This window comes from Branchiostoma lanceolatum, chromosome 14 (assembly GCF_035083965.1).
Source record: "Branchiostoma lanceolatum isolate klBraLanc5 chromosome 14, klBraLanc5.hap2, whole genome shotgun sequence".
NCBI lineage: Eukaryota > Metazoa > Chordata > Leptocardii > Amphioxiformes > Branchiostomatidae > Branchiostoma > Branchiostoma lanceolatum.
This window is the reverse complement of record NC_089735.1, coordinates 9,013,475-9,038,755: the sequence shown is the minus strand read 5'-3', so window position 1 is coordinate 9,038,755 and position 25,281 is coordinate 9,013,475. Positions and strand designations below refer to the sequence as shown.

The following is a 25,281-nucleotide window of genomic DNA, read 5'->3' as shown; positions in this document are numbered from 1 at the left end:
AGAATCAACAATAGAAGACTACAATTTTATGCTACTTCACAAAAGATACGTGTCGTAGCTAGGCTAGGCCGGGATACTAAATGGTGAATTCCTGACTACTATGATATTTGTGTCGGTCCCTAGATTTGTATATTCATATCAATGAGGGGGAACAGCTTGTGGGGAATTGATTAGTCTGCTGACGTCACAACAGGTATTTGTTTTTTCCCAAGAACAAAACAAAAGACAAAACTATCGGATTATGTTGGAGCAACCCGATGTGCTGGATATGTCAGGATTGTGCTCGAAACATCTAGCAGAATGGTGCCGGGTTCTGAAGACAGAGTGGGTCAGGGTGCAGAGGTGCGTGGATGGGGATGTTCCTGTAGTTTTCCCGGTTTAGGACTCGTGTGTGCCCTAGTATCCACGGTGTTCTTCTCTCTGAGCTCTTTGTTCGTCAAGCTGGTGTCGGATCTACACCCGCTAGAGATCACGTTTTTCCGCTGTGCGGCCCAGCTGGTGTGTGCTCTCCCTCCCATTATATACAAGAAACTACCTCTCGTTCCCAAGGACACGCCTTCGCGTCTGTTTCTGTTAGGCAGGGGGATGTTTGGAGCGGTGGCGCTGTGCATGCAGTTCTATGCGTTTCACCACATTCCGCTAGGGGACGCCACAACCGTGATCTTCAGCTCTCCGATCTTCATCGCGTTCTTCGCATGGCTCATCCTGAAGGAGAGTTACGGATGGTTCAACTTTGTGGTCACCCTGACTACTCTGACAGGTGTCGTTCTGATTTCCAAACCTTCGTTCATTTTCGGAAGCGTCGCCGCCGTGCCGAATCCTTCCGAGCACCTCCTCGGGACGCTCTCGGCATTCGGAGGTGCTGTCTTCAGCGCGCTAGCCTTGGTTATGATTCGAAAGCTAGGTAAGACAGTACACTTCTTTGTACACATAACTTACCTGTCAGTCTTTGGAATGATCCTAACGCTTGGGCTCTTGATAGCTCTCGGTGAGTTCAAGATGCTGCCTTGCGGAAGTGATCGGTACTACCTGATAGCGCTCGGGTTATGTGGCGTTGGCGGACAGACATTTCTGACCAAGGCGTTCCAGTTGGAAAAGGCGGCCCCTGTAGCCATTGTCCGCACCATGGACATCGTGTTTGCCTTCACCTGGCAGTTTCTGTTCCTTGGAGAGCTGCCAGCATTGCTAAGTGTAGGCGGTGCAGTGTTCGTGATGTCTTCGGCAATAGCTATAGCCGTTAAGAAATGGCTTATGGAGAGACAGAAGCAATAGATGTGTTTGAGACGCTGTTGCAAAAGAAAGATAGTTTCCGACCCGACACTCCTATTTGCCAACAATTCATAATCTATTCCTATAGCACAGCGTTAGAAGGGAAACAGGTATGATTTTTGCAAAATATTTACCCTTTCCACATTTCTCTCCATATGTTAAGTATTTGAACAGTTTGCAACACGCTTTATAAATTGATATTGATAGCAAACAAAAAGTACCAACAATCAACAAATAGGGGACACGGGTCAAGCATTTACTAGGCATCCCTGATAACCCTCCTGGTGCTAAGGTTAATGATAGGTCAGGTTAACATGCGGTATATTTGTTAATAGGTTAGTGTTTAACAAAAGCTTTGTGAATTGTAGGCTTACGAAAGGGTCGCGGAGTGTCAGTGTTGGACTTTTGGACTTTACTGAAGGTCTGAGGTGCTCGTATGTGACCTAACAAAAATATCTAGGGCAGAAGAGCGGATAACAGGAGACCACACCCCTGACGCTACACCTGGTCCTTACCCAGACAGTAGATTAACCGTTACACCGTACGTGGTGCTCGAAATTTGTAGTTTTTCAATCGACATAGTAATGGGCGGGAAAAGTGACTCCGCTGACGGACCGGATCAGACGACAGAGCGGCTAACGTTTGTGTTGGCGATCTCTGCGTTAGTGGCTGCCTTCGGCACATCCTTCCAATATGGCTACAGCTCCAGCGTAGTGGACCAACCTGCCAACGTAAGTAAACAATGTATTTTCCTTGCTGGGTATAGTCAAGATGTTGACTATTATTGCACGCAAAACCAAGGGTTACATTAACTCCGCTGTTTAAGTGGCTTGTATGTCGATTGCTGCAAACTCAATACGCATTTGTCACAATACATACCATATGGGCATGGCATACATATGAATACATTGTATATATACTGAAGCTTGTGCTATGTAAGAGCTACACTATTTGCTCAAGAAATGCTGCTGCATTCACTTTTATGCATATTATAGTTTGATTATGTTAACTTCGATAAGACAACATGGGTCCACACGTATATGCATTATCAAGCTGTTTTGTAATTACCTTCGCCGAGAAGGTTATGCAGAGGGTAGCGTTTGTCTGTTTGTCTGTTTGTCTGTTTGTAGTGGACCATCATAACTCAAGAACGCCTGGATGGATTGTCTTGGTATTTGGTATGTTGGTAGGTTTTGATGAGACCTAAAAACGATGAGATTTTGGGCCCCCTAGCGGCTTCTTACGGTACTGCAGCGGAACTTCCTGTTTTGATATCTCGTGTTCTGGACATGCTATGGAACTGATTTTTGAGTGGTAGATAGCTCTTTGGACAGAGAGTAAGTGGTGTGGGTTTGGGCCCCCTAGCGGCTTTTTTGGAACTGCAGGAGCAGGTTTTGCGTCTGACTTTGAAAGGGAATAACTCAAGAAGGGCTTGATGGATGGTAATGATTTTTGGTAGGTAGATAGCTTGAGTGATGATGTACATGATTAGACACCTCTTATGCAAATCAGTATCTAATTTGCATACTTAATGAGGAAAGTTTATACATCCGCCAAATTCCATGATAGGACTCTGAAACATGTGACATATGTAACTGAGGAAGAGAAGAATATTAATTGATATGAACTATGCAAATGAAGACCTCATTTGCATAATTAATGAGGAAATACTATAACAAGATGGGCTTGATGGATGGTCATTATTTTTGGTATGTAGATAGCTTGTGTGATGCTTAGTATGATTGGACAATTATTATGCAAATCAGATTCTAATTTGCATAATTAATGAGGCAACTTTAAAAATCCGCTTTGTTCCATGATATCACTATTCAAATTGTAACTGAGGAAGAGAGGAATGTTTATAGATAGAAAATATGCTAATGTGGGCTAATTTGCATACTTAATGAGTAACTTCTCTAATTCCACACTGGCAAATGACGGCAATTTCATACATTCAATACTTTTTTTTGGCATCGGGACGTTATGTGAATGTAAACATCGTTGAATCAAATTATGCTAATAAGGGCCTCATTTGCATAATTAATGAAAAATATTAGCATAACCTTCTTTGTTGAGCTCATAATTTGTTAAGCTCATACTTTGGACATGTTATATTTTAAGACAATCAACTGGTATGATTTGTAATTGACGAGAAACACTCCTAATACATCAGTCATAAAGGTTAAAATCATTTGGCGAAGGTATGAGGTCGTGGAACTCTAGTTGGGTAATGCTTTAGCCTCGCGACTGTTGCATAGTATCCAGATATTCAACTTACTTGGCTGGACCATACCGTTTGTTGACCTGTTTTCAAAGGTTTCCCCGTCAATTAGCTTTTTTCTATAGCAACCGTTGTCATGACGACGGGCACTTTCTGACGTCACCATTTTTGACAACCCAACCTATGCACTCTAAACTCTACGTTGACTTCATGATTTTGTATCTTTAAGTCTGTCTTGAAGCTTTGTTGGATATTAGAGTTCCATATTTTTACCCGCCAATATAAATGCGTGGAGGATCCTTTTGCTGCTTTCCTCAATAATCAATAAAGACTATTCAGAACAATTTCGACGTCTATGAACACTTGCAATTCACATATCTAATGAATACTACCTACGCTGGCTTTGAAACGATCTCTGTAGATTTTTGCTTCCTTTTTTGCAGCAGGCGTGTTTTATTTGCCTGTCGGATAAACATTAATGAATGAATGAAGAAGACCTTTATTGTAAGCTAACTAACATGTAAGTGATATATATATACAGTGAAATATATACAGTACATTGTGTAAACATACATGGTAGACGAAAGTGATAGACTAAGCTAATCCTGTAGAGTCAGCTTCTTCTCGCCTCTTTGTACATTTGTAGATGTATGAACAGATCATGTTTCTTATACAAGGTTTGTCTAGACGCAACAATAATATGAATTTATCCGTTGCGTTGAATATTCAAAGTGTGGGAATTTCTCATTAATACATTTGAAAAGAACATTTCTTTCTATATCGTAAAGTTTACAATCTAAAATGAAGTGCTACGGTCACATTTGCACCGGTGCCCGCGGCCGAAGGGGGTGTAGTCCCGACCGGGCCCCGAAGACACACATTTGTCCCAGTGGACTGCCGGACACGGAAGCTTTGGGCGTTTTCACGATTAGCTCACGGCGCCCAACAGCATATAGATCTACGCTGTGTCTGAAATGTTCCAATCGTTCTATTATTTCAGATCATTAAGGAATTCTACAACCAGTCTTACAGCAGTTTCTACAGCGCGCCTCTGACAGAGAGCGGGATCACCGTGATGTGGGCCACCACCGTGTCCGTCATGTGTCTGGGCGGGCTGGTCGGCTCTTTCCTCATCGTACCGCTCACAGAACGGTTCGGCAGGTAAGCAATTATCTCCAAGCAGATGTTTGGATAATCGACAGTTTCCTACCTGCCCCGACTGTAGCAGTTTGTAACCGAAACGCATAATACCTTTGGTGAAGCAGCTTTCTTTGATAGCTAGCTGTAATTATAAGTACATGTACAATATGTTTATGTTTGGCTGTTTACTTTTGCTACCAAATCGCAGTTACTTAGAAATGTCTTTGTGCCACATACAGAAAAGACAAGCAAAGATTCACGTAATCATCTGTATCTATATCTAAAGTCTTTAGATAACACGTGAACTGGCCACAGAGATTAATCGTCCATTTCAATGAAAGAATAAATGAATAAATAAATAAATGACAAAATGACATCAATAAGCCGTAATAATAGCACTGAAGAAAATCAATCTCTTTGCCCCCCCCCCCCCCATTGTATTGATGACAATGCAACATAATACTTCTCGTTATTTGTTTAGGAAAGGAGCATTGCTGATCAGCAACGTTTTCTCTCTGACCGGCGCTATTTTCTTCGGGTTCTCCAAGATGGCAAACTCCTATCAGATGGTCATCATAGGTCGTATCTTCGTTGGAATCCAACATGGCAAGTATTATCTTCATGATTCTTCTAGATGTGTTTTGTCCAGTCATTGTTCTAGTTCAGGATAGGAGAAGAAACCTGGAAAAAAACTCGTCTCGTAGCCCACCCCGTACACAATAGTCCAGTACCGCATAGAATGATCATTTTGTGATACTGGACTAAATGTGCACAGGGCGGGCTAGGTTTTTCATTTTCTAGGCCTCTTTTGAGAACATCAATCCTCCTGGACTATTTCGACATGTTAAGTAGATATCATTGGTTTGATATTGAGTTGAACTTTAGCATTCTTTCTTTCTTTTTTCTCTCTCCAGCGCTGTCCATCACCGTTGTCCCGATGTACTTGACGGAGGTCTCGCCGACCAGCCTGCGCGGAGGGATAGCGGTCATGCACCAGGCTATGCTGACAGTGGGCATCCTGCTGGCACAGATTCTGGGGCTGGAGCAAATTCTGGGTAACGCAAACAAGTAGTTCCGCGATTTTTATGCACGTCATATAGCCTGTTAGCAGGCTTAATTTTTGATAACCTATATAGAAGGCTTCACTGCGGGCCTTTTTTTCGGCTTGTTGTGTACTATTTTCTGATAATGTAGGTTTTTGGTTGCTTCCTGTGTAGATATCGAAGGAGAGAAAGGCTTCTGTGGTTCATATTGTCAACTGCTGTGTAACGTTATGTGTTTGGCAAAGAGCATTATGATTTGGCGTATTGTATTAACCGCGCGCCTAACATTGTACTTTATCTTATTTCTGTCCAGGGAGCGATACGCTGTGGCCGGTGCTGCTTGCATTCTACGCCGTGCCGTCTGGCATACAGCTGGTCATCATGCCCTTCCTGCCGGAGAGTCCTCGGTACCTGCTCATCAACAAGCAGGATGAAGAGGCATCCCGAACCGGTAGGTGACGCTCTTGTACGGTCAAATCCTTCTTATTCATCCGAAGTACAGGCAGTAGGTACCTAGCTAAGTAATGAGGCTGTTGTAGTGCCTTTTTAACCTGCTCGAGGCACCTCCTCGATCAAGGGACCCCAATTTCACGTCCCCTCAGTAAGACGAATGCAGCCCCAACCATAATGTACCTCCCTGATCATAGGACCCACATTTCACGTCCGTTCCGAAGGACAATTGCAGCTCCAACCATGATGCCCAGATTCCAACCGGGGTCTCCCAGTTACCACCTAATTACAACCAGGGGTCCAACTACGAGGCTGCTACCAGTTGAGCTACAGGGACATCTTTATTTATTGGTTTGGCTGTGCAGCTAGCGCACGCGCAGTCAGGGCTGCCCAACTAACCGGTTGTCATTATAAAGGGCTGACTTTCGACGTCAGATTTCTCTTGACCTGTACTTAACGTATGTTTATTGTTTATTGTTAAAAAGACTTCCTTTAGTGAAGTACAAACAAGTGAACTTCACTTTTCTTCCTGGAGTCATGACACATACTAGCATACACATCACATTAGAACTTGTGAAATACACATTACAGTTCATCATATATACATATTTACATACATCGTATGTATTTGCATGCAGGATAGAATGTAAAATGTGTGCTTATTTCACAGCTTTGAAACGACTGCGTGGGACCAGTGACATTGACGGCGCCATGCAAGAGATGAGACTCGAGCATGAGAACGAGATGAAGGAACCGAAGATCACCATCATAGCACTGCTCAAATCTCGTTCCCTGCGTCCCCAGCTCATCATTGCTGTCGGCGTGATGATGGCCAATCAGCTGAGCGGCATCAATGCGGTAAGAATCATATCTTCCTGTGGGGTTAAAGCGAGTTTAAAACCGGTCTCACACTGAACATGCCCTTCGATTGACCGGTCGATCTCTAATACTAAGGTCCCAACTGGAACTTTCTGGCGTGACCCCTACGTGGCCCTGTGGGACACCCTGCGGCTATTTATGGGTCTACCCTGCGACAAATTTGGGTATACGGGGCCCGGCCAGGACTACACGCCAGACGGGCAACGGCGCAATTGGGACCAAAGCATAAGAGAGGATCCGGAAATCGGCCGTATTGTTAGCTGCCGGAGATGTCCTTCAGACTTCGTAGGCTCGTCAGGCGAGCGATTTTCTTGTTGTGTGACGCCGCCTGAAGGAGAATTCTCAAAACCTCGACAAACTTATATACCTTAGATAGTTGCAAATGTCTGTGCATCATATTTCTTTCAACAACAGACTAATCCTCGTCCTCTGGTTTTTTTTCTGTGCGTAGATTTTTGCCTACGTCACGTCTATTTACGAGAATGCCGGGGTGCCCGAAGACACCAGCGCGTACGCTACCATCGGTACCGGGGCAGTCAACTGTGTGGTGTGCCTGGGCTCGGTAAGGAACATTCCTACTACATAACTTTATACTTATCATCTTCTTGAAAAATTGAGATATTGTTTTGGTTCTGTCTATGTGTGTGTGTGTGTGTGTGTGTGTGTGTGTGTGTGTGTGTGTGTGTGTGTGTGTGTGTGTGTGTGTGTGTGTGTGTGTGTGTGTGTTTGTGTGTTTGTGTGTTTGTGTTTCCGAATTTTTGCGGTCAGCATAACTCAAGAACCTATGGATGGATCACGATGATATTTTATTTGTGGCTAGGTGTTAGAAAGACAAAGATCAAGGTCGACTTTGGGACCCCTGGTATGTGACCTTGGTAATGCAGCAGAATTTTTCTCCAAGCGGAGGTTTCGTGAGACGTTAAAAATCTCGGTCACTACTGCCCCCCAAAGAAACCTCTGCTTCTAGAATAACTTATACTATGCATGTCCATGCGTTCAAGCAAAGGCTATGCCATGCATGTGCAACAATAATCTAACTTGAACGTCTAGTCTCATATCTTTTCCTTGTTGTTACACATATTCCAATACCTCCCAAGTCACCAAGTAGAAACACACTGATTGTCCTCCGGTCATCTAATGTACTAGTAGTTGAGACAACTCAAAGTCCTTCAGTATCATTTTCACCACTAAGGGGAGCATATACCTATACCATTCGCTGCTTCATGGTTTGGACATTGTAGCTATTGCAATTGTAGCCATCTATAGAAACGCCTTGACCATAGTCTCAAATATACGACATCACCCAATAGTATGTGAAGTATTGTTGCATTGACAATACAGTGTCCTCTGTTATGTATCAGGTGCTCATCATTGACCGGGTTGGCCGGAGGCCGCTACTCATCTGGCCACTGCTGGTGATGACCATCACGTTTGCCCTACTGACCATCACTCAGGCTCTAACGGAGGTCAGCAGCTAATCAGTTCTTAGAAATGTTTTTTTCAATATCAAATCTTCAAATCTTGGGAGTACACTTGACTCGATAAATGTTAGAAAGACATCGAAACGACATGCTGTAGTATCATATATGCTGTCCCAGCTGTGTGGCCCAAGGGCTAGGGAAACGGAGATGGGCGCCGCCCTATGCACCATATGCTGTGTGGAAGAGTTTAACATCGGGCCTAGACAATGAGAGTTTGTGTAACACAGACTACTCCTCTAACAACGTCTTCAAGTGTTAACTTTTCGAATCGAGACATGTGTATGATCATGTACCTGCTATTACAAAACTTGGCCTTCATGAAGATAGATTAATTTTGGTCAGACTTTTGCGTTGCTCCGCCAGAAGACAGATACTCAAGAAACTGGACAAAATTTCGAAACATTTTGAAAAATTTCGAACTTTTATCTAGTTGCTTGATACGTCTTTTGGCGTATCTAATTACCTGGACGTCTAACCTTCATCGACATACTGTGATGCTGGTTCTTTTTATGTCCTATATTTCAACTGTAAGAGGTTTGGGAAGGACTTTTATCTATTGCTTTAACCAAAAAAACATGTGTTCCTAGAACCTGTTCTGTGACTGCTGTCCTAACGGCCGGTTCGGGTCGGCAGGGGGAGATGTGTGCCCCCCGGTAAACCTGATGGACCTGGAACCCTACATTAACCCGTACCAGTGGATATCCTACCTCAGCATCGCCTTCATCATTATCTTCATCTTCGCCTTCGCCATCGGACTGGGTGAGACATTTCTTTCATAGAGATGAGATCTGATTGGACAAATTTTCGTAGTGACAAAGAATCCTGAGCTCCTATTGGACTGGTTTCAATAGTGGCAAAGAATCCTGAGCTCCTATTGGACAGCTTTTCATAGTGACAAAAGACTCCTGAGCTGCTATTGGTGTTTCTCCTATTTCAATCAGTCCTCTGCTTTAGAGGTGAAGGGCCACAAACCATGCGGGGAGGGGCTACATGGAAACTGTACATTAAGAGTTTGTATAACACACACTCCTCCTAGATGTTTTTTCTTCAACAGTCGACTCTTCCAATGCAGACATATGTATGATCATGCTACTAGATAACTAGATACATTAGTCAGACTACTATGTTTTTTTGTTTTTTTGCGTGTGCCCCATATTGAACTGCCAGAGGAAATGTTGCACAATTTAGCATTCAGGTTGTTCTGTTTTTGAAGGACGATAGAGCTCATCATCTAATCTCATCCATTCCCTAGTCTAACTATTTTACCGTTGGGGCACCACAGAAGATCTGGCGATCAGTTTTCTGCAGCCTTCTCGGTTTTCTGTTTTTCTTAGTATTTTACTTAGTGTCATGGAGCAATATGTCGCAAATTATTTCAGCTTCAAATTTTGTGCTAAGACAGCTAATATTTTGCAAAAAAAGTTTAACTATATTGTTTGATTAAAACTGTTGTTTGCCATGTTTGCAGGGTCGATGCCTGGTGTGTTTGGCGGAGAACTGTTCCGCCAGGGGGCGCGACCTGCAGCCATGGCCCTACAGAGCATTGCCCACTGGACCTGTAACTTTATCATCGGACTGGTCTTCCCAATCTTACAGGTAGCTAAAAGTGAACGTAAGAACCTTACCGTATAAGAGCATGCAAACCTGCGACATGCTCAACATAAGCGCCCAGGTGTATGTAAATGGCTCTGTAATAGGATGTTTTTCTTTAAGGTCTTTTTCCTAGGCCTATAGAACTGTGTCAGAATTAAAACAAATATTTAGGTAAAAAAACATAGCCAAGGTCCACACTTTGCGTCATTATACAAACTTTATTTGTACAATATTCTATTTAACATATCTATTCATTTGAAGACGGTATATTACCGCCCTTCGGTGTAACGCACAAACTTGCCAGGCACGCGGCCAGGGGATTGGTTACTATGAGTATTTTCACGTGACGTCATCGCTGTGCCCGCCGCCATGTTGGTGTCCCTAATTACTTTTCAGTGACTCATAGCTCAAACATTTTCCGACATTAGTGAAGACATGAGTAGATATGACATTTGAAGATCTTCCGACCCTCTCAAATAACCCATAATAATAAATGTCTATTTATCTCAAAGATGAGAACACTAGAAGAATATTTAAAGACTTGCAAAATCCAGCGAATGCAAATAGGGACACCAACATGGTGGCCAGCCCCAACCTGCTCCATTGATTTACCAAATATGTACTAAGAAAACTTTTTTTTCAATCTTTCTACTAGTGGGGATGCCCATTATGATAGTACCTAACTCTCTAACATCTTCTCTACTAGGAAGCGATGGGCGCCTACGTGTTTCTCATCTTCATGGTATTCTGCGGTGTGAGTGGGCTCTACTTCTTCTTCCGACTCCCGGAGACGAAAAACAAGACGTTTGACGAGATCCAAACGCTGTTTGGGGTGGACCAAGAGGAGGAAGAGGAAGGGGTGGGGAATACTGCATTCACCAAAGAGGAGGAAGGGGAGGGGGGCACTGGTGTCAACCACACTCAGCTCGAGTCCGCCTTGTAGACTGTACTATCACATTAGCTACTAATGATTCCGTTTCATGGAGTGTTTTCTTTTTTATGTGTGCCGTCTGGCTAGACATTTACTTCACCAATTGGAATATAATAGCTTTGTGTATGATTTGAGTATGTGACATGATAGCACACTACTGCATTCACCAGGGGGGGGGGGGGGGGGCACTGGCGTCAGTGGCAGCTCGAGTCCGCCTTGTGGACTGTACATCTATCACTAGCTTCTTATTACTTCGTTTCATTCTTTTCTTTATTTCTTTATGTGTGCTCTCTGGCTAGACATTTACTTCGCCAATTAAAATCTAAACGGCTGTGTATGATACAGTATGTAGAGTATGCAAAATGATAACACACTAACAGGAGCCCAAAATAGCTGACAGTCTAAGACCAGTGTATATTGCTTAAGAAATGGCATTTGTATGATTGTCTGAAACGTACAGTGTACGCAGTTGATTTTCTTTCTTTCAAAACTTTGAACACCACGGTCACTATTAATCTAAACAAACCAATAAAGTCTTTCCAAAAGCCTTTCACAAGAACAAGTCAATTTACCGTTAACCATGTAGAGGGTTTCCTGAATTCATTTTTAAGTGTTACCAGGCTTCCTAAACATAACGTTAAGCGCTGCCAGGATCGCCCCATACAGACCCTCGCGTACTGGTAGTTTTCCACTGTAATTGAGACAATGCATACTGGAAAGGCTCGGCTTGTCCCGCCAGCCTAACATCATAGTTAATGATTCACCGCGCCAAAACTTGCTCGCAGGCATTTGGTCCAACTGACGAAAGTCGCTAGACAAGTCGATAAAGATCTTTTAGAAAGGTCATCCCGTAATTACCCTCCAAAGCAGGCCTTCTGGACCATTTTTGGGCTTATAATACGCTTTTTTCTGATTACTTCTTTTTGTATTGGGTCGTTTGTGCAGCCAGCCCGTAGAGCATCGGGCCTAATGGTTACTGGATGGCTGCAAAAACGACCAAGTACAAGAATAAGTTATCAGCAAAAGCCCACCAAAAGGCCTAGAGAGCCTGCTATGGAGGCTATCCCAAACGGCTCGCGGCGGATATTAACAGCCTGGGTGTTGTCCTAGTTAGTTTTCCATGGTTCCCATTCTCTCCGCTTTCCACCTTTGATTCAGATTTAATGTAAGATTACACGCGTAGTTTCATTTCAGATCATTTTAATTTCGAGCCTGCTATGGAGGCTATCCCAAACGGCTCGCGGCGGATATTAACAGCCTGGGTGTTGTCCTAGTTAGTTTTCCATGGTTCCCATTCTCTCCGCTTTCCACCTTTGATTCAGATTTAATGTAAAATTACACGCGTAGTTTCATTTCAGATCATTTTAATTTCGAGCCTGCTATGGAGGCTATCCCAAACGGCTCGCGGCGGATATTAACAGCCTGGGTGTTGATCTAGTTAGTTTTCCATGGTTCCCATTCTCTCCGCTTTCCACCTTTGATTCAGATTTAATGTAAAATTACACGCGTAGTTTCATTTCAGATCATTTTAATTTCGAGCCTGCTATGGAGGCTATCCCAAACGGCTCGCGGCGGATATTAACAGCCTGGGTGTTGTCCTAGTTAGTTTTCCATGGTTCCCATTCTCTCCGCTTTCCACCTTTGATTCAGATTTAATGTAAAATTACACGCGTAGTTTCATTTCAGATCATTTTAATTTCGATAGTTGGTAACATTACAATGTTTATAGGGTGGAAAACTAACTCGGATGGCACCTCGGCTAGGGCACTGCTGGTAGTAGTAGCTACTGGTCTTTCTTACAATAGGTCTTCAAGAATTTCAAGGTAATGCTTTAGGCAAAATACTCATTCAACTGAGTAAGTTGTGAAGCTACATCACAATGTCGTAAAATAAATCACGTAGCAACAATTATATATATTGCCTATATATATCCAATTCTCTCAATTCTCTTTTCTATATATATACTGCTCGTCTGTACAAAAACAACATCAAGGTATCGTGGGGTCGTGTGGCGTATACGTAACGGTAGGTCTTCGGCCCAGAACCCAGCAGTCCCGGGTTCGAATCCCCTGACGCCACTGATGTTGTGCCCTAGCCTGGGAGAGGCACTTTACTCGACTTTCCTCACTCCGCCCAGGTGTAGAAATGGGTATACTGTTCTTTATACGTTAACTTATAAATAAGTTATAAAAAAACTTGAGTACAGTGCCACGTCGTCCTTGTCTGTCCAAAAACGACGTAAATCATCAAGGTACATAAAATTGGGAGGATTGACAGACCACCTTGAAAAATGTCAAACAACCGGTCGTACGCGTGCTAATCACAGGCAGACCGCACTTCAGTACAGAACAACACCGGAGCGGCAAAGACGCAGTACTCTGTGCTCAACTGGACTTTAAAAGTAAGTTTTCTATCAATATTGCGTCTCTGAAGTCATTTGATGATGTTATATAAGCCAGACACTTTGTTCTCTTCTACATTTTAGACATAGAAAATGTCTTTGTCGCACTTTCAGTTGTGACGGGCCGTTCTGTTTATGAACAAGTGAGTGCGTTAATGTTTTTTTCCAACTGTAATGGCGAATTTTACTCTAACTTCTAACAAAAAATAGCAAACTATCGTAAGATAGATTAGCAAACGTTTATGGACGTTGTGAAAATGCTATAAGTTAGCCTACGGTTGGTTGTTATGAGACTACGGCGGGTGGCGCGGGGTTTGCTTGCCGGGCCTGTATGGTGACCGCGCCCGCTTGTATATCCCTGGCTTTGCGGTACTCAGCACCGGGCAAACCTCACACCTTTATCGTTACATGACTTTGTGTTACTGTTATCCGTGATGAAGTCCCTTTTCTACATGTCATAAAAATAGATAAAGACTGTGGCATGAAGCTACGTTTGAATTCTACCTAGCTACGTAACCTTCAATATGTCCTTTATCCAATCTGCTTAAAGCCTCGGTTACACACAGCCGAACAAAGCCTCCCGACCTTCCCTCGACCATGGATAGAAGTGATTTATGAGTGATTTGGCTGGCGTTCGGCTCAGTCGGTTAGAGGTCGGCTTTTGTAAAACATTCGGCTCTGGTCGGGAGGTCTGGAATGGGTTGGGTGGTGTTCGGCTGGTGGTCTTCAAGAATGTCAAAGTTATGCTGTAGGCAAAGACACTCATTTAACGAGTGTTTTATGCCGCTGCTCTGTCACACAGTCGACCAGCTTCGGTCGTATTTGTTGATCACTAAAAGGTAACCGAAAATCGCCAGAGAGCCGAGCGTACTATTCTTCTGAAAATCTACCCCCTCACATTGAACGGGTCAGCCTCTATAGCAGGCTCAATGGGCCTTTTTGTGGGATTATAATTCACTTTTGCTGATAACTTTGTACTGGGTCGTTTGTGCAGCCAGCCCGTAACAATTTGGCCCGGTTAATTGGTTACGGGCTGGCTGCACAAACTACGCAGTACAAAAAGAAGTTATCTGCAAAAGTGCAGTATGAGCCTCACAAAATGCCCAGAGAACCTGCTATGGAGGCTAGGATGGGTCTGGGCATACCAAACAGGGGTAGAGCCTGGCACATCTAATGCAACATGTGATGCAGATTTGTACATCCTTTTGCACCAATCTGATTTATGTAAGTTTTAGACCTTTTGTATGGGGGAGGGCTAAATTGAAAGGAATTAAACACTTAACTTGCACCATGTGCACGTTTTTGATCCAAATACTACCACAGAATTCGAAGCCACAAAGTCAATATTTCAAAACATAATAGAATTTAATCTTGGTACCTTGATACATAGAAGAAAGGGCTATCTTGAAATATTCGTACCAAAATATGATCATCTGGAAGTTGTCTTAGATCCTGAATGGTACACGTTATCTCCTTTTAAATCAGAAAAAAGGTCGCGAATCCGACAACAAGTAGGGCCTAGGGGTGGTCTTAGTGGTCTTAATTCTAATTATTGTCCAGGGCCTGCATGGTGGTGTAGAGTGATGGAATTTTCCACTAACCCGGTTGAGCAGGTAGAGTGATGGAATTTTCCACTAACCCGGTAGAGCAGGTTATGCTACGGTCACATTTCCAAACCGGGGCAAATCAATAAATATACACAGATTGTGTTCATACCCCTTTTTATTAAGTTTTTGTGTGTTTTGTTGTATTTTGAATCATACTTTTCGTTCCCGCAAACTGCCCGACCGGGCCCCGATTTGGAAATGTGACCTTAGCATCACAGGGGTTTAGCACAGTTCAGTCTGATTTATGTTCAAATGGTGATGTTGTTGTGATGTTGTTGTTGTTTACATACCGATTTTTCACACACTGTCATTTCTTCGAAAATACTAATAGGTTACTTCGTCATAGAACTGTCCCTTGCGCTATTGGTCCTTTCTTGGAAAGCACAGGCCATGTTGATTTGATTAAATATGGATGATATTCTCTGGGAACCCCAAAACTGATGCGAGCGTGCGAATAGAAAATAAAGTTGCCCTCATTATGAAATCTACGTGGTCAGGAAGGTTGAACAAATGACTAAACACACAGTATGGTATACCGAAAAAAAGACTCTTCATTTTTGTTCTTTCACATCTTCTTTTTTGACTTTGGAATTGACTTTGGAATTCTAAGACATTAGTAGAAACTATTTTTGTTTCGATTTGATGTAATCAGTATAAAATAAAGAGCTCGGCGGGTATCAGTAAATTTTCGGTAGGAATTTGACTACAAGATATTGTGGATGTTGTTGGTAATAGCACGGATGAAGACAAGACACACCCACAGTACAATTAAATATCTACAAATTTGCATAATAATATGGATGAGTAGGTGTCGATTTCTCTTTAGTCCGCATTCCGAACCATTTCAGCTTCTACCATTCAGTGGTTCGACCAGACCGGAATTCAAGCAGGTACCAAGTCCTTTCCTTTCCTTTTCCTATCTATCCACCAAACACACTGCTCTGTTCTACATTGTATACGTAGAAAATGTTTTTGTTGCATTCGCTGATGCGCTCTTTCTGTTTGTATACTCTGTTCTTGTCGTATTTTAGCCTTGATTCAGGGCGATTTGATGTGCCAATTTAAAGGACCAGAAGTGTACCAAATTAGCCTTTTATCCCCGATAGCAATTAACGAGTTTTTCAAACAATAACATTCGCAAAATTGATTTATAGATCACTTCAAATCAGTACGGTTTTTAGATTTATAAGTTAGCCTACAGTCGCCATGAGACTACGGCGGGTGGTGCTGGTTGTTGGGCCGGGCCTGCATGGTGACCGCACCCGCCTGTATAAGCTAGTTCGGAGTTGCTACTACGCATGTGCAGTGTCAAAGGTGAAGGCCCCCGCGACGGAAACAAGACCCGTCTGGGCGTTGTTATGCAAATTGAGACAATGTGGAGGCGAGCACTGTTTCTGTCGCGGGGGCCTTCACCTTTGACACTGCACATGCGTAGTAGCAACTCCGAACTAGCTTATATGCCTGGCTTTACGTTACTCAGCACCCGGCAATCCACACACCTTTATGTAGTGCTGTTATACGTGATAAAATCCATTTTCTACATTTCCAACAAAAAAACCCCACAAAGATCCTGACACGAAGCGATGATCAATTTAACAATTTGAAACATTTTCTACGTTTGAGTTCTAACAACTTTCATGGTAACATTTACCTAATCTGTTAGTCTTCATGGCAGGTTTTTGTTAATATGTAGATTAGCAGGTACAGTAACGAATGCAGTAAGACCACCTCGTGACCTGGTTATTTTTCTTTCCTGCCCCGCCAAAGGAAAAACCTGTTCTGTTTCTTAGGAATGATCCCAACCTATTATACTAGTAACAAAGGTTTTTCAACGATGGCCCATCACTGAGATTACGACTGGAGAGAAAGCGTGATATCTTATCGGTGACGTGATAGTCAGCCTCTAGGGACCACGTGACGCATAATGGCTTCTTCTGGGCATTTATTTTACTCAATGGTCACCACGTAACAAGGCCATAGATTAGATAACTGTAACAGCATTTCTTCACCCTAGGACAGAAACAACGTGAGCCTAGCTCAACTGCTCACTAAGAGTGAGGACTAACTGACCCAATTTGGCTTATATGCAGAATAAAACTGTCAAAACTGCAGTAAAAAACTGCTCAAGAAGACCAGTCAGGAGACCGATGAAATCTGGTCTATGTGTACAGGTGGTCAGACTAGAGAGGGTTCTTAATACTCATGTCAATGGGAAAAATTATCCAAGGGTCCATCATAACACACAATGTCATTGGTCAGGTGTTCCTTCAATGCCATGCATAGGCGTTCACCTGTACATGGTTATCTGTATTTGAATCAAATGCTGAAGCTTGGCCTCCAAGGAAATGGTCTTTGAGGAAGGGGCCATCATAACACATTGGCCAGGTGTTCTTCAATACCATGCATAGGCGTTCACCTGTATATGGTTATCTGTATTTGAATCAAATGCTAAAGCTTGGCATCCAATTGGCCAAGGGAATGGTCTTTGAGGATATAAATTTGCTGTTTTTATTAAGCAATTTTCCTTTTCATTCATTTTTTACCAAGACATCCGAAGACTAAGAAGAAAGTCGTCACCACTATGGAGAAAGTAATCCACAAGGATGCCGCCAGGGAAATGTGGAAAACCACGGTGAGTTACTTGTAAGGATACAGATTGAAACATCAACGATTAACTTTGACTGGCGTAAATGGTGTTTATAAGAATCATGTCTGAGGAGATACCTACATAGACTAGTCTCCGCGGATAAACTCTGTGGCATCTGATCCCCGAGGGCCTCTGCGGAGATAATCTGTATAGACCCCTCTCTCTGCTCCTGAATCGCACAAACGGCTACAGGTGCATGACGATTAGAAAGCATTCAATAGTTCATTTCTACATTTCAACTGCCGAAGAAGATATTTGTGGAGTCTCTAGTAGTTTTAGCTATTTGTATCATCATGATTATCAAATTGTGTTGAAGCAGATCATGAGTAACCATGCACCTATACAATATGAAAAAATTGTATTAAATAGAATTGAAGATAGTATGAGCGAGGCTATATGTGGTATACATGTAGATATTACATATTATGATATTGTTGTAAATCTATGCAGAACGGCACGTACGAGAAAGTCCGACCGTCACATGACCGCGCGGCGGTGCAGTACCTCCTCCGGCAGCTAGGTGTCCTCGACAACGATCTGTGCGACCAAGGCCCTCCCTTCACCTACGCCGTGCTGGACGTTGGCGCAGGAACGGGGAAGTGTACCAGTGTTATCAAGGATGTACTGGGGGAGGTATGTTCATTAACTTTGAAAAATTCTGCTCATTTATAGCATGCATGACCTGTCGCCATCTTGGATCTTTTCATCCCACCAACATGGCGTAGGCTTCAATTAAGCGGGTTCGTGGCTCCAACTGCACATGCGCGAGATCAAAAGTTAAGGCCCCTAACCAGCAATTCTAAAATGTTCTTGCCTACACCATGATTAACACATGTCCAGTCGTGCTTTATGGCTTCAACTTTGACATATTACCCACAATGCATTGCACTGCGCATGCGCAGTTGGAACCATAAACCCACATATTCCTTTCTACTTTTAGTTTGGCTGCCAAACGCCCAAAAGAAAATGTAACAAAATAGAAAGCTCGACAAAAAAGCCTAAAAAAGGAACTTAATTGTAACGGGTTTTGTATGTTGAAAAATGGTTGTATTGGACTGATTGAATGAAATGAAATTTAAAAAACACCAATCCAACTGATCTGTGACAGGACGCCCGAATCGCCGCCCTGGACCCTGTAGCCGGGATGCTTGAGCAGCTGAAGGCGGTGGTACCGGGGGTTGATACTTTCGTCAGCCCGTGTGAGTCCATTCCGCTTCCCGACAACTCTGTCAAGGTAAGAACGGCACTTCGCAATCATCCATAAGTTTGACGTGTTTCTTCTATTTCATCAATTTGATTTTTATGTATGAATAATGGTCATGACCTTCAAAGTGCGCTCGGAATGCTCTCCATGAGATAGTGACGTCACAGTTGACTGCGCACATCTCGTGATGCCATCGATTTTGTGTGAACATATCGTTGACTCACTAACCAATAATGATATAGGCTTTGTAATACAAAAATATATCACTTTTCCGATGGACAAACACGAAATTGATTAAATCAATCATGAAGCGAATCAGTGAAGCCTTAATTATCATAGAGAGCATTCGGGTAATTTTTTTTTTCTTTCATCAGGGTCTTCTCAAAAAGATATTGAACGGAGCATGCATCTTAACTGACAGGTTGTACAACTAAAATTTTGTAATTTAGCCGCATGTGAGGTCAATTTTATCATACTTGCACAAGTCTCTACACACTCACTTAAGAACAAATGTTCTTTCTTCTTTTTCTTTTTTTTTCATGTAGGCCGTGGTCTCGTCCCAGAGTTTCCACTTCATCGCAAACGTTACTGCACTTCGTGAGATCAACCGCATCCTGGTTCCAGGCGGGAAGTTTGGTACAAGGACACATTTCGATCCCCCGTTTGTTTGTTTTCCCCTCCTTTCGAATTTACAGACGTGGCAAGAGAGCTACGGTCTGTATTGTTGGTGATGGGCGCCAGGGGGCGTGAGGAGTCGGCCATCAGTGGTATCTGAGCACTACATATCCAGTGGATGTGGTAACGCCTAAACTGACAGGGCATTTTGAGTTTAGGCCGAGCTGACATGATTTTATCGATGGCATCCCCGTACACCTCAAAAATAATGCAAGTGCACGAAAAAAAGGAGAGATGTGTGAAACTGGTGTGAAAATCGATGCGCGTGATGTCATCCATAAAATCTGGTCAGTCTGGGTTTACTATGGCAAAAATGTCTGCACTCGTATTGGGCTTTTTCAGTCGCAGCATGCAAGTGTGCTGTTCCGACAGCGCAAGCTGACACGAACGCTGCACTGGAATACTTACCTTCCAGTGTCATGTGTAAGTTTGTTTTGACAATTGACACGATGTCAATGCAAACGATGATATCCTATGTGAACTTACAATCTCTCTGGAAGAACTTAGATTACTATGATGTACATGTGTATCATGTCTATTTATTAACTGTGGATTTTCGCAGGAAACTTGTTTGTCCAGTTCGGGAACAGGCACATGGCTCTCAGCATTACGTTAAACCACCGGCTTATGCCGCTTTTATCCTTATAGCCTCCTAATCCGGTATATTTCTTCTCAACCGAAAGGGATCCTGTTTTCCGTGGACGACGAAGCTTCGCCGCTCGTACACGACGTGTTTGAGGTGATGCGGAAGTACAAGTACCCCGGATGTCCGGAGTTCTTCATCAACACGCTACAGGACACCAGCTGGCAGAAGTGCTTCGGCGAGGCTCCGCTCTTCACCCCGCTACAGGAGCACGTCATGCCGTGGGAGAAGCAGGACACTCTGGTAAGTACGAATGTTGGTCCTTGTGGTAGCCTGAGTATCATTCTCCGTAGTCACCGCTGGCTCAATGCTTTTTGTTTGCTCCTTTCTTAGCAAGCGAAAAGCATTGCCATTGAGCCAGCGGTCACTTCGGAGGATGGCGCTCAGGCTAGCCTTGTTGAGTCTTGGAAGAAAAACGCAGTTTTGAAGAGTATGTGGAAATTGCCATTATGGGCTTTCGTACAAGATTTTTGGTGGGATTGTTGCATGTGAGTGTGTCTATTTGCTCATGGGTAACCCACACAGTATACATGACATGTACACCTTTGTAACCGATGTAGGAAGAAAAATCACAGTTTAGAAGAGATTGTAGAATTGTCATTATGGGCTTTCGTACAAGACTTTCGGTGGGGTTGCTGCATGTAATGCTACGGTCACATTTCCAAAGCGGGGCCCGGTCGGGCAGCTTGCGGGAACGAAAGTATAATATGAAATACAACAAAGGACACAAAACGTAAGAAATTTACTCCTAACTAGAAATTGTGTATTTTCTTGAAATGCATATTTTATTTTTCGTTTTCGCAAACATCCCGACCGGGTCTCGGCTAGGAAATGTGACCCTAGCATTAGGGTGTCTATTTGCTAATGACAACCCAATCCCACACATGTACAGTACATGGCATGAACACCTTTGTAAACGATGTGCTTTAATAGGTATTCATTTGCCATGCTATATATAGCTACTACCCTCACTCGACTCCAAAACAACGACAGGGGAAAAGTGTGAAGATCGAGTGATGAAAAGAGGAAATTATGCAAAATATTGTAATAGTTGTGTCGTCTGAAACAAAAATCAATTTCTTTTATACAAAATCTCTTTTATACAAAGTTCATGTGATTTTTTGAGTGATTTAGCAATAATTACATGAATTGAATGAAGTGCGGACACCTGACTTCAGTGATTGGTCAAAAGTGCCGGGAACTTGATATCGTCCCCCGTCTCTGTTCAGTGATGGTTGGTATGCCCTGACGTAAATGGCCTCCGCTCATAAACATGATGTTTGTTTTTTTCCAGCCTGACGTCGAGTCAGTGGTGCAACTCTTCATGACCTTCAGCGCCACCGCCAGGGAGCCAGGGGTCAGGGAGGAGTGTGCAGAGAGCATGCGCAAACTGCTGGCTGCCAACCCGACCGTGAAACAAAATGGCGGCCAACTGGAGGTTCCCCGTCTGAGTGCCCTGTACTGGTGCACCAAGAACACCGTGGACAAGTAGATACATGTACTACTGCCAATCGTATAGCACTGCAACGGTGGCAAAGCAAAGACAAGAGGTGTTTAGCTATGTAGTATTACAGCACGTACCAAACTCTGTGTTATCCGCTAAATTACGTCGCTTACCAAGAATAAGGTATAGTACGACGTATATTGTTAAAAACTTCACTTAGCTCCACATATAGTCACAGTTTCTATACCACAGTAGGTCATTTGGTCCCACAGCCACGAAGACATACGGTACTAACTTGAAATTCTATGTTTTCCTTTCTTCCTAATCTCAACGAGATATAAATCAACCTTATTCCTCCATTTGCTACATCATTTTAATGGCCATGTCGGAATACTTTGTTTTAGAATTTTTTTACATATGTTGTGAAAAATGAAAGCCGTTGAGCCATACTATTTCAAATGGAAGATGAAAATGATATTTTGTGTATGACGTACACAATTACAACTTGTAGAGAATGACTGATACCATTAGATGTGGCATCTCTTTTGGTAACAATGTCCATGAGTCACTGTAACGTTTATTTACATTAAGCTAGATCATTGCGAATAAGGCTGATAAATGATTCCGAAATAACATAAAGGGGGCGCAGTAGTTATTATACATAGTTATTGCACATTTAATCTTATATCTTTGACGAGCCGTATATAATTATTCATGCTAAGATACTGAATATAAAAGGGATATTAAGGTGAAAGATTGACCACATTTGCAAAAGGCTGGAATAAAGGCTTTGGCATTCTTAGTCTCTTTGTGCCCGTTTCTTTATTGAAGCGCCACCTGTATTATGTAACGTTACCTCATTTCTATTACGTAATGGAGGAAATAAATCATGAAGGTATCATCAGGTGTTTTGATTGTATTTGGCAGCGCTTTTCTGGAGGTGTGCACTTCTTAAAGACACCCGTCTTCAGAAAAACGTACAAAACACCTTTTACGTAATGGGGTAATTTTTCATGAAGGTATTATCGGATGTTTTGATTGTATTTGGCAGCACTTTTCTGGATTCGTGAGCTTTTTACAGATACCCGACTTCAGAGAAACGTACAAAACATCTCCAGAAAGACGTAAACCCCACAAAATACGCTCAAAACAAACCCGGCTGCTACATGTACATCTGCTTGAGGACTGTACGGCGCGGCACCTTTGAAGTGCGATAGCTTTCCTTGTATTCAAACGAAAGACCGAATTCCTCCCACACATTATTCCTCCCACTGCCAGTCATCTCGGCGGTTAGTAGTAAGCAACACAGTGACGCTCATTACCATCTATGTTTAAGAGTGATTCGCTTTGATCCCTCCTAGCCCATGCGGTACGCTGAGTAAGTACTAGGTTTTATCAAAAATCTGCTTAATTCCGCACAGAATTACGCAACTACGACAGTTTGCACAGCTGGATCCTACTGGATAGGCAAACAAGCTAGACCAGATCCAACTGGATCCGACTGAATAATCAAGCAAGAGGGACGGGGGCGTATCTGACCGGTAGAAGGCCTAGGGCTGCTATAAGCAGGGCCTGGCTGGAAACGTGATTTAGTGAGGGTACGTCACTTTTAAGTCCCTCAAAGCCGGAAATCTGCCTTCTTCATGTGATTATGCCTAATCTCAATGATAGCGCTAAATATTGACGTCATACCGCCGGAATTATAGTGAAATCAGATTTTGAGACTCACTATTGAAAAAACGGAGCCGATTTTTACGAAATCGAAACCGACATACTAGTGCGTTCTTTGTGTTTTACCTGTTCTGTCATGATAAAAGTGCAAAACAACAACAACAAATACAGCAAGCACAAGCTAACTGTATACTTCGTTCTATATCATTGTCTTATTCAAGCTATGTTTGTGGAAAATTCACTTTCAATTCAAAAGTAAGCGGCACTGAATTATTCAATAATTCAACCCATCGCGAAACAGAAAGTAAACTAATCATTATAGCCTAGTTAGCCCTAGTACATGTTCATGAATACACGATCTTAGTATATTTTCTCATATACGAATCATACTGTACACTTAAAGCTGTAACCCGTACGAACTTCAAAACAGCCGAAGAGCTAATTGACTCATAAGCATTAACCTTGCCTTGACTTTGTCTGATTTTTGTTTTCTATTGGACTATCTAAATTTGTCTCCCGACAGTTACATATCGACGTAAAAGAACCGAGCACACTAATCGAGAAGAGTAGGGGTGACCCGGTGGGCTTGGCCAAAAATGCGTGCCGTGGCGAGGCCGCCGTGCAGTTGCAAGAACAGCCCTAGAGTATACCCGACGTTTCATTCATTTTCATTTTTTTGGTTTTTGGTAAAATACCTTGTACTACCGATCTTGTTTAGTGTTACTGGCGAATGGTAGTGGATGCGACCTGAAACGTCTGACCGTTTCCAAAATCTATTCAGTTGCTTACGTAACTGTTATGAATGTTATTGCCTGAATTGATACTCAACCTTCATCGACGCATACATACTGTAAGCGTAAAGTAAAAATATGAGGTTATTATATAATAAAAAGAGAAAGGACGCATTTTCATTTGCAAATATTTCTATATTAAGTTCATCAACATTCATACAAGTATAAAAGTAATTCTTTCCTTTTCTATTTCAATTCGTATTCTGGAGCAGCTTAGTACAATTCTGTATCCATCAGATACTGACTTAGACTTTAATATGACTTGAAACAACTCATGATTCGTAACTGCAGAGTGAAATGAACAGAAAACAGCAAATCTTGTCACTACAGACTCTCGTCACAGAGACAAATCATCCATCTGGTATAAAACTGGATCAAACTAGATCCGACTGGACATATTCAAGCTAGACCGGATCCAACTGTATCCTACTGGATACTCAAACAAGCTAGACCAGATCCAACTGGATCCAACTGACTATTCAAGATAGACTGGGCTCAAATACACAAAGTACGAACATATGTTACACCTTTTACGTCTGTCTAGCTTGGATGAAAAAGACTACCCAATTGTCCGTACATGTAGATAATTGTAATTTCAACAAAGATGTTATTTTTATTTTTTTTGTATGCATATTTCCTGCTTTTTCCTTCGATACAGAGATAAGCATGTGTCTCTCTTGTATTGCTGAGACGTTATAAAGTCCATTAACATTTGTCAACAGTACTATGTCTAGAGTCTTCTTTTTTCAGTACACACTTTTGTGGTATGGCTCCATAAGAAATCATAATTTCCTACAAATGCCTTTAACTTCTTACCTTATGAACAATAGAGTAAGTTGGCTTCTTCAATAGATAAAAATATATACAGATTTGATTTGAAAATAAGTCCGTTTCATTCATGGTCCATTTTCCTCGACCTGTTCGTCTCCAGATTTCTTCGACTTCTTTTCTGCCCTGTATGACCTGATGTTTTCTAGAGTCTTTTCTCTGTGGTCGTCAGTTCGTGTCAAAGCGAGTCCTTTTCCGTACGCTTCTATGTCGTTCATTGGGAATAGTCCGTGGCCATCTTGGATGGGTAGTGATCTCAGCTTGCTGAGTTTATTAGCCCGTGATTCGGAAAGCAGTCTTTGTCCCGGGCTCGATCTCGAGCTGTTGGGGAGATCTTGAGTCGAATCGTCGGTCGAGAACTGA

The 25,281-nt window shown here is 42.6% G+C and overlaps 3 protein-coding genes across 3 annotated transcripts; all 3 read left to right on the top strand.

Annotated features, from left to right (window-relative positions):
- Positions 1-290: 290 nt before the first annotated feature.
- On the top strand, positions 291-1,532 carry LOC136448550 (solute carrier family 35 member G1-like). Its single transcript, XM_066448160.1, has one exon. The coding sequence runs from the start codon at positions 301-303 to the stop codon at positions 1,270-1,272; it is 972 nt and encodes a 323-aa protein (XP_066304257.1). The 5' UTR covers positions 291-300; the 3' UTR covers positions 1,273-1,532.
- A 190-nt stretch (positions 1,533-1,722) lies between these two features.
- Positions 1,723-11,555, top strand: LOC136448552 (solute carrier family 2, facilitated glucose transporter member 5-like). The gene is made up of 11 exons (XM_066448161.1): positions 1,723-2,000; positions 4,491-4,651; positions 5,112-5,236; positions 5,545-5,685; positions 5,987-6,124; positions 6,794-6,981; positions 7,454-7,564; positions 8,364-8,468; positions 9,071-9,242; positions 9,952-10,079; positions 10,783-11,555. The coding sequence occupies exons 1-11, from the start codon at positions 1,854-1,856 to the stop codon at positions 11,017-11,019; spliced, it is 1,653 nt and encodes a 550-aa protein (XP_066304258.1). The 5' UTR covers positions 1,723-1,853; the 3' UTR covers positions 11,020-11,555.
- Positions 11,556-13,528: 1,973 nt separating this feature from the next.
- LOC136448446 (uncharacterized methyltransferase Mb3374-like) lies at positions 13,529-22,430 on the top strand. Its single transcript, XM_066448008.1, has 7 exons — positions 13,529-13,551; positions 17,563-17,647; positions 18,113-18,295; positions 18,771-18,896; positions 19,412-19,502; positions 20,225-20,427; positions 21,479-22,430. The coding sequence occupies exons 1-7, from the start codon at positions 13,544-13,546 to the stop codon at positions 21,674-21,676; spliced, it is 894 nt and encodes a 297-aa protein (XP_066304105.1). The 5' UTR covers positions 13,529-13,543; the 3' UTR covers positions 21,677-22,430.
- The last annotated feature ends 2,851 nt before the right edge of the window (positions 22,431-25,281 follow it).

Excerpts from the sequence above, each read along its gene's own strand:
- LOC136448550 (XM_066448160.1), top strand. The coding sequence starts at position 301 with ATGGTGCCGGGTTCTGAAGACAGAGTGGGTCAGGGTGCAGAGGTGCGT.
- LOC136448552 (XM_066448161.1), top strand. The coding sequence starts at position 1,854 with ATGGGCGGGAAAAGTGACTCCGCTGACGGACCGGATCAGACGACAGAG. Across the intron at positions 6,982-7,453 it reads AGCTGAGCGGCATCAATGCG|ATTTTTGCCTACGTCACGTC; the intron begins GTAAGAATCATA and ends TTCTGTGCGTAG. Across the intron at positions 8,469-9,070 it reads TCACTCAGGCTCTAACGGAG|AACCTGTTCTGTGACTGCTG; the intron begins GTCAGCAGCTAA and ends ATGTGTTCCTAG.
- LOC136448446 (XM_066448008.1), top strand. Across the intron at positions 19,503-20,224 it reads GGTTCCAGGCGGGAAGTTTG|GGATCCTGTTTTCCGTGGAC; the intron begins GTACAAGGACAC and ends CTCAACCGAAAG. Across the intron at positions 20,428-21,478 it reads GGGAGAAGCAGGACACTCTG|CCTGACGTCGAGTCAGTGGT; the intron begins GTAAGTACGAAT and ends GTTTTTTTCCAG.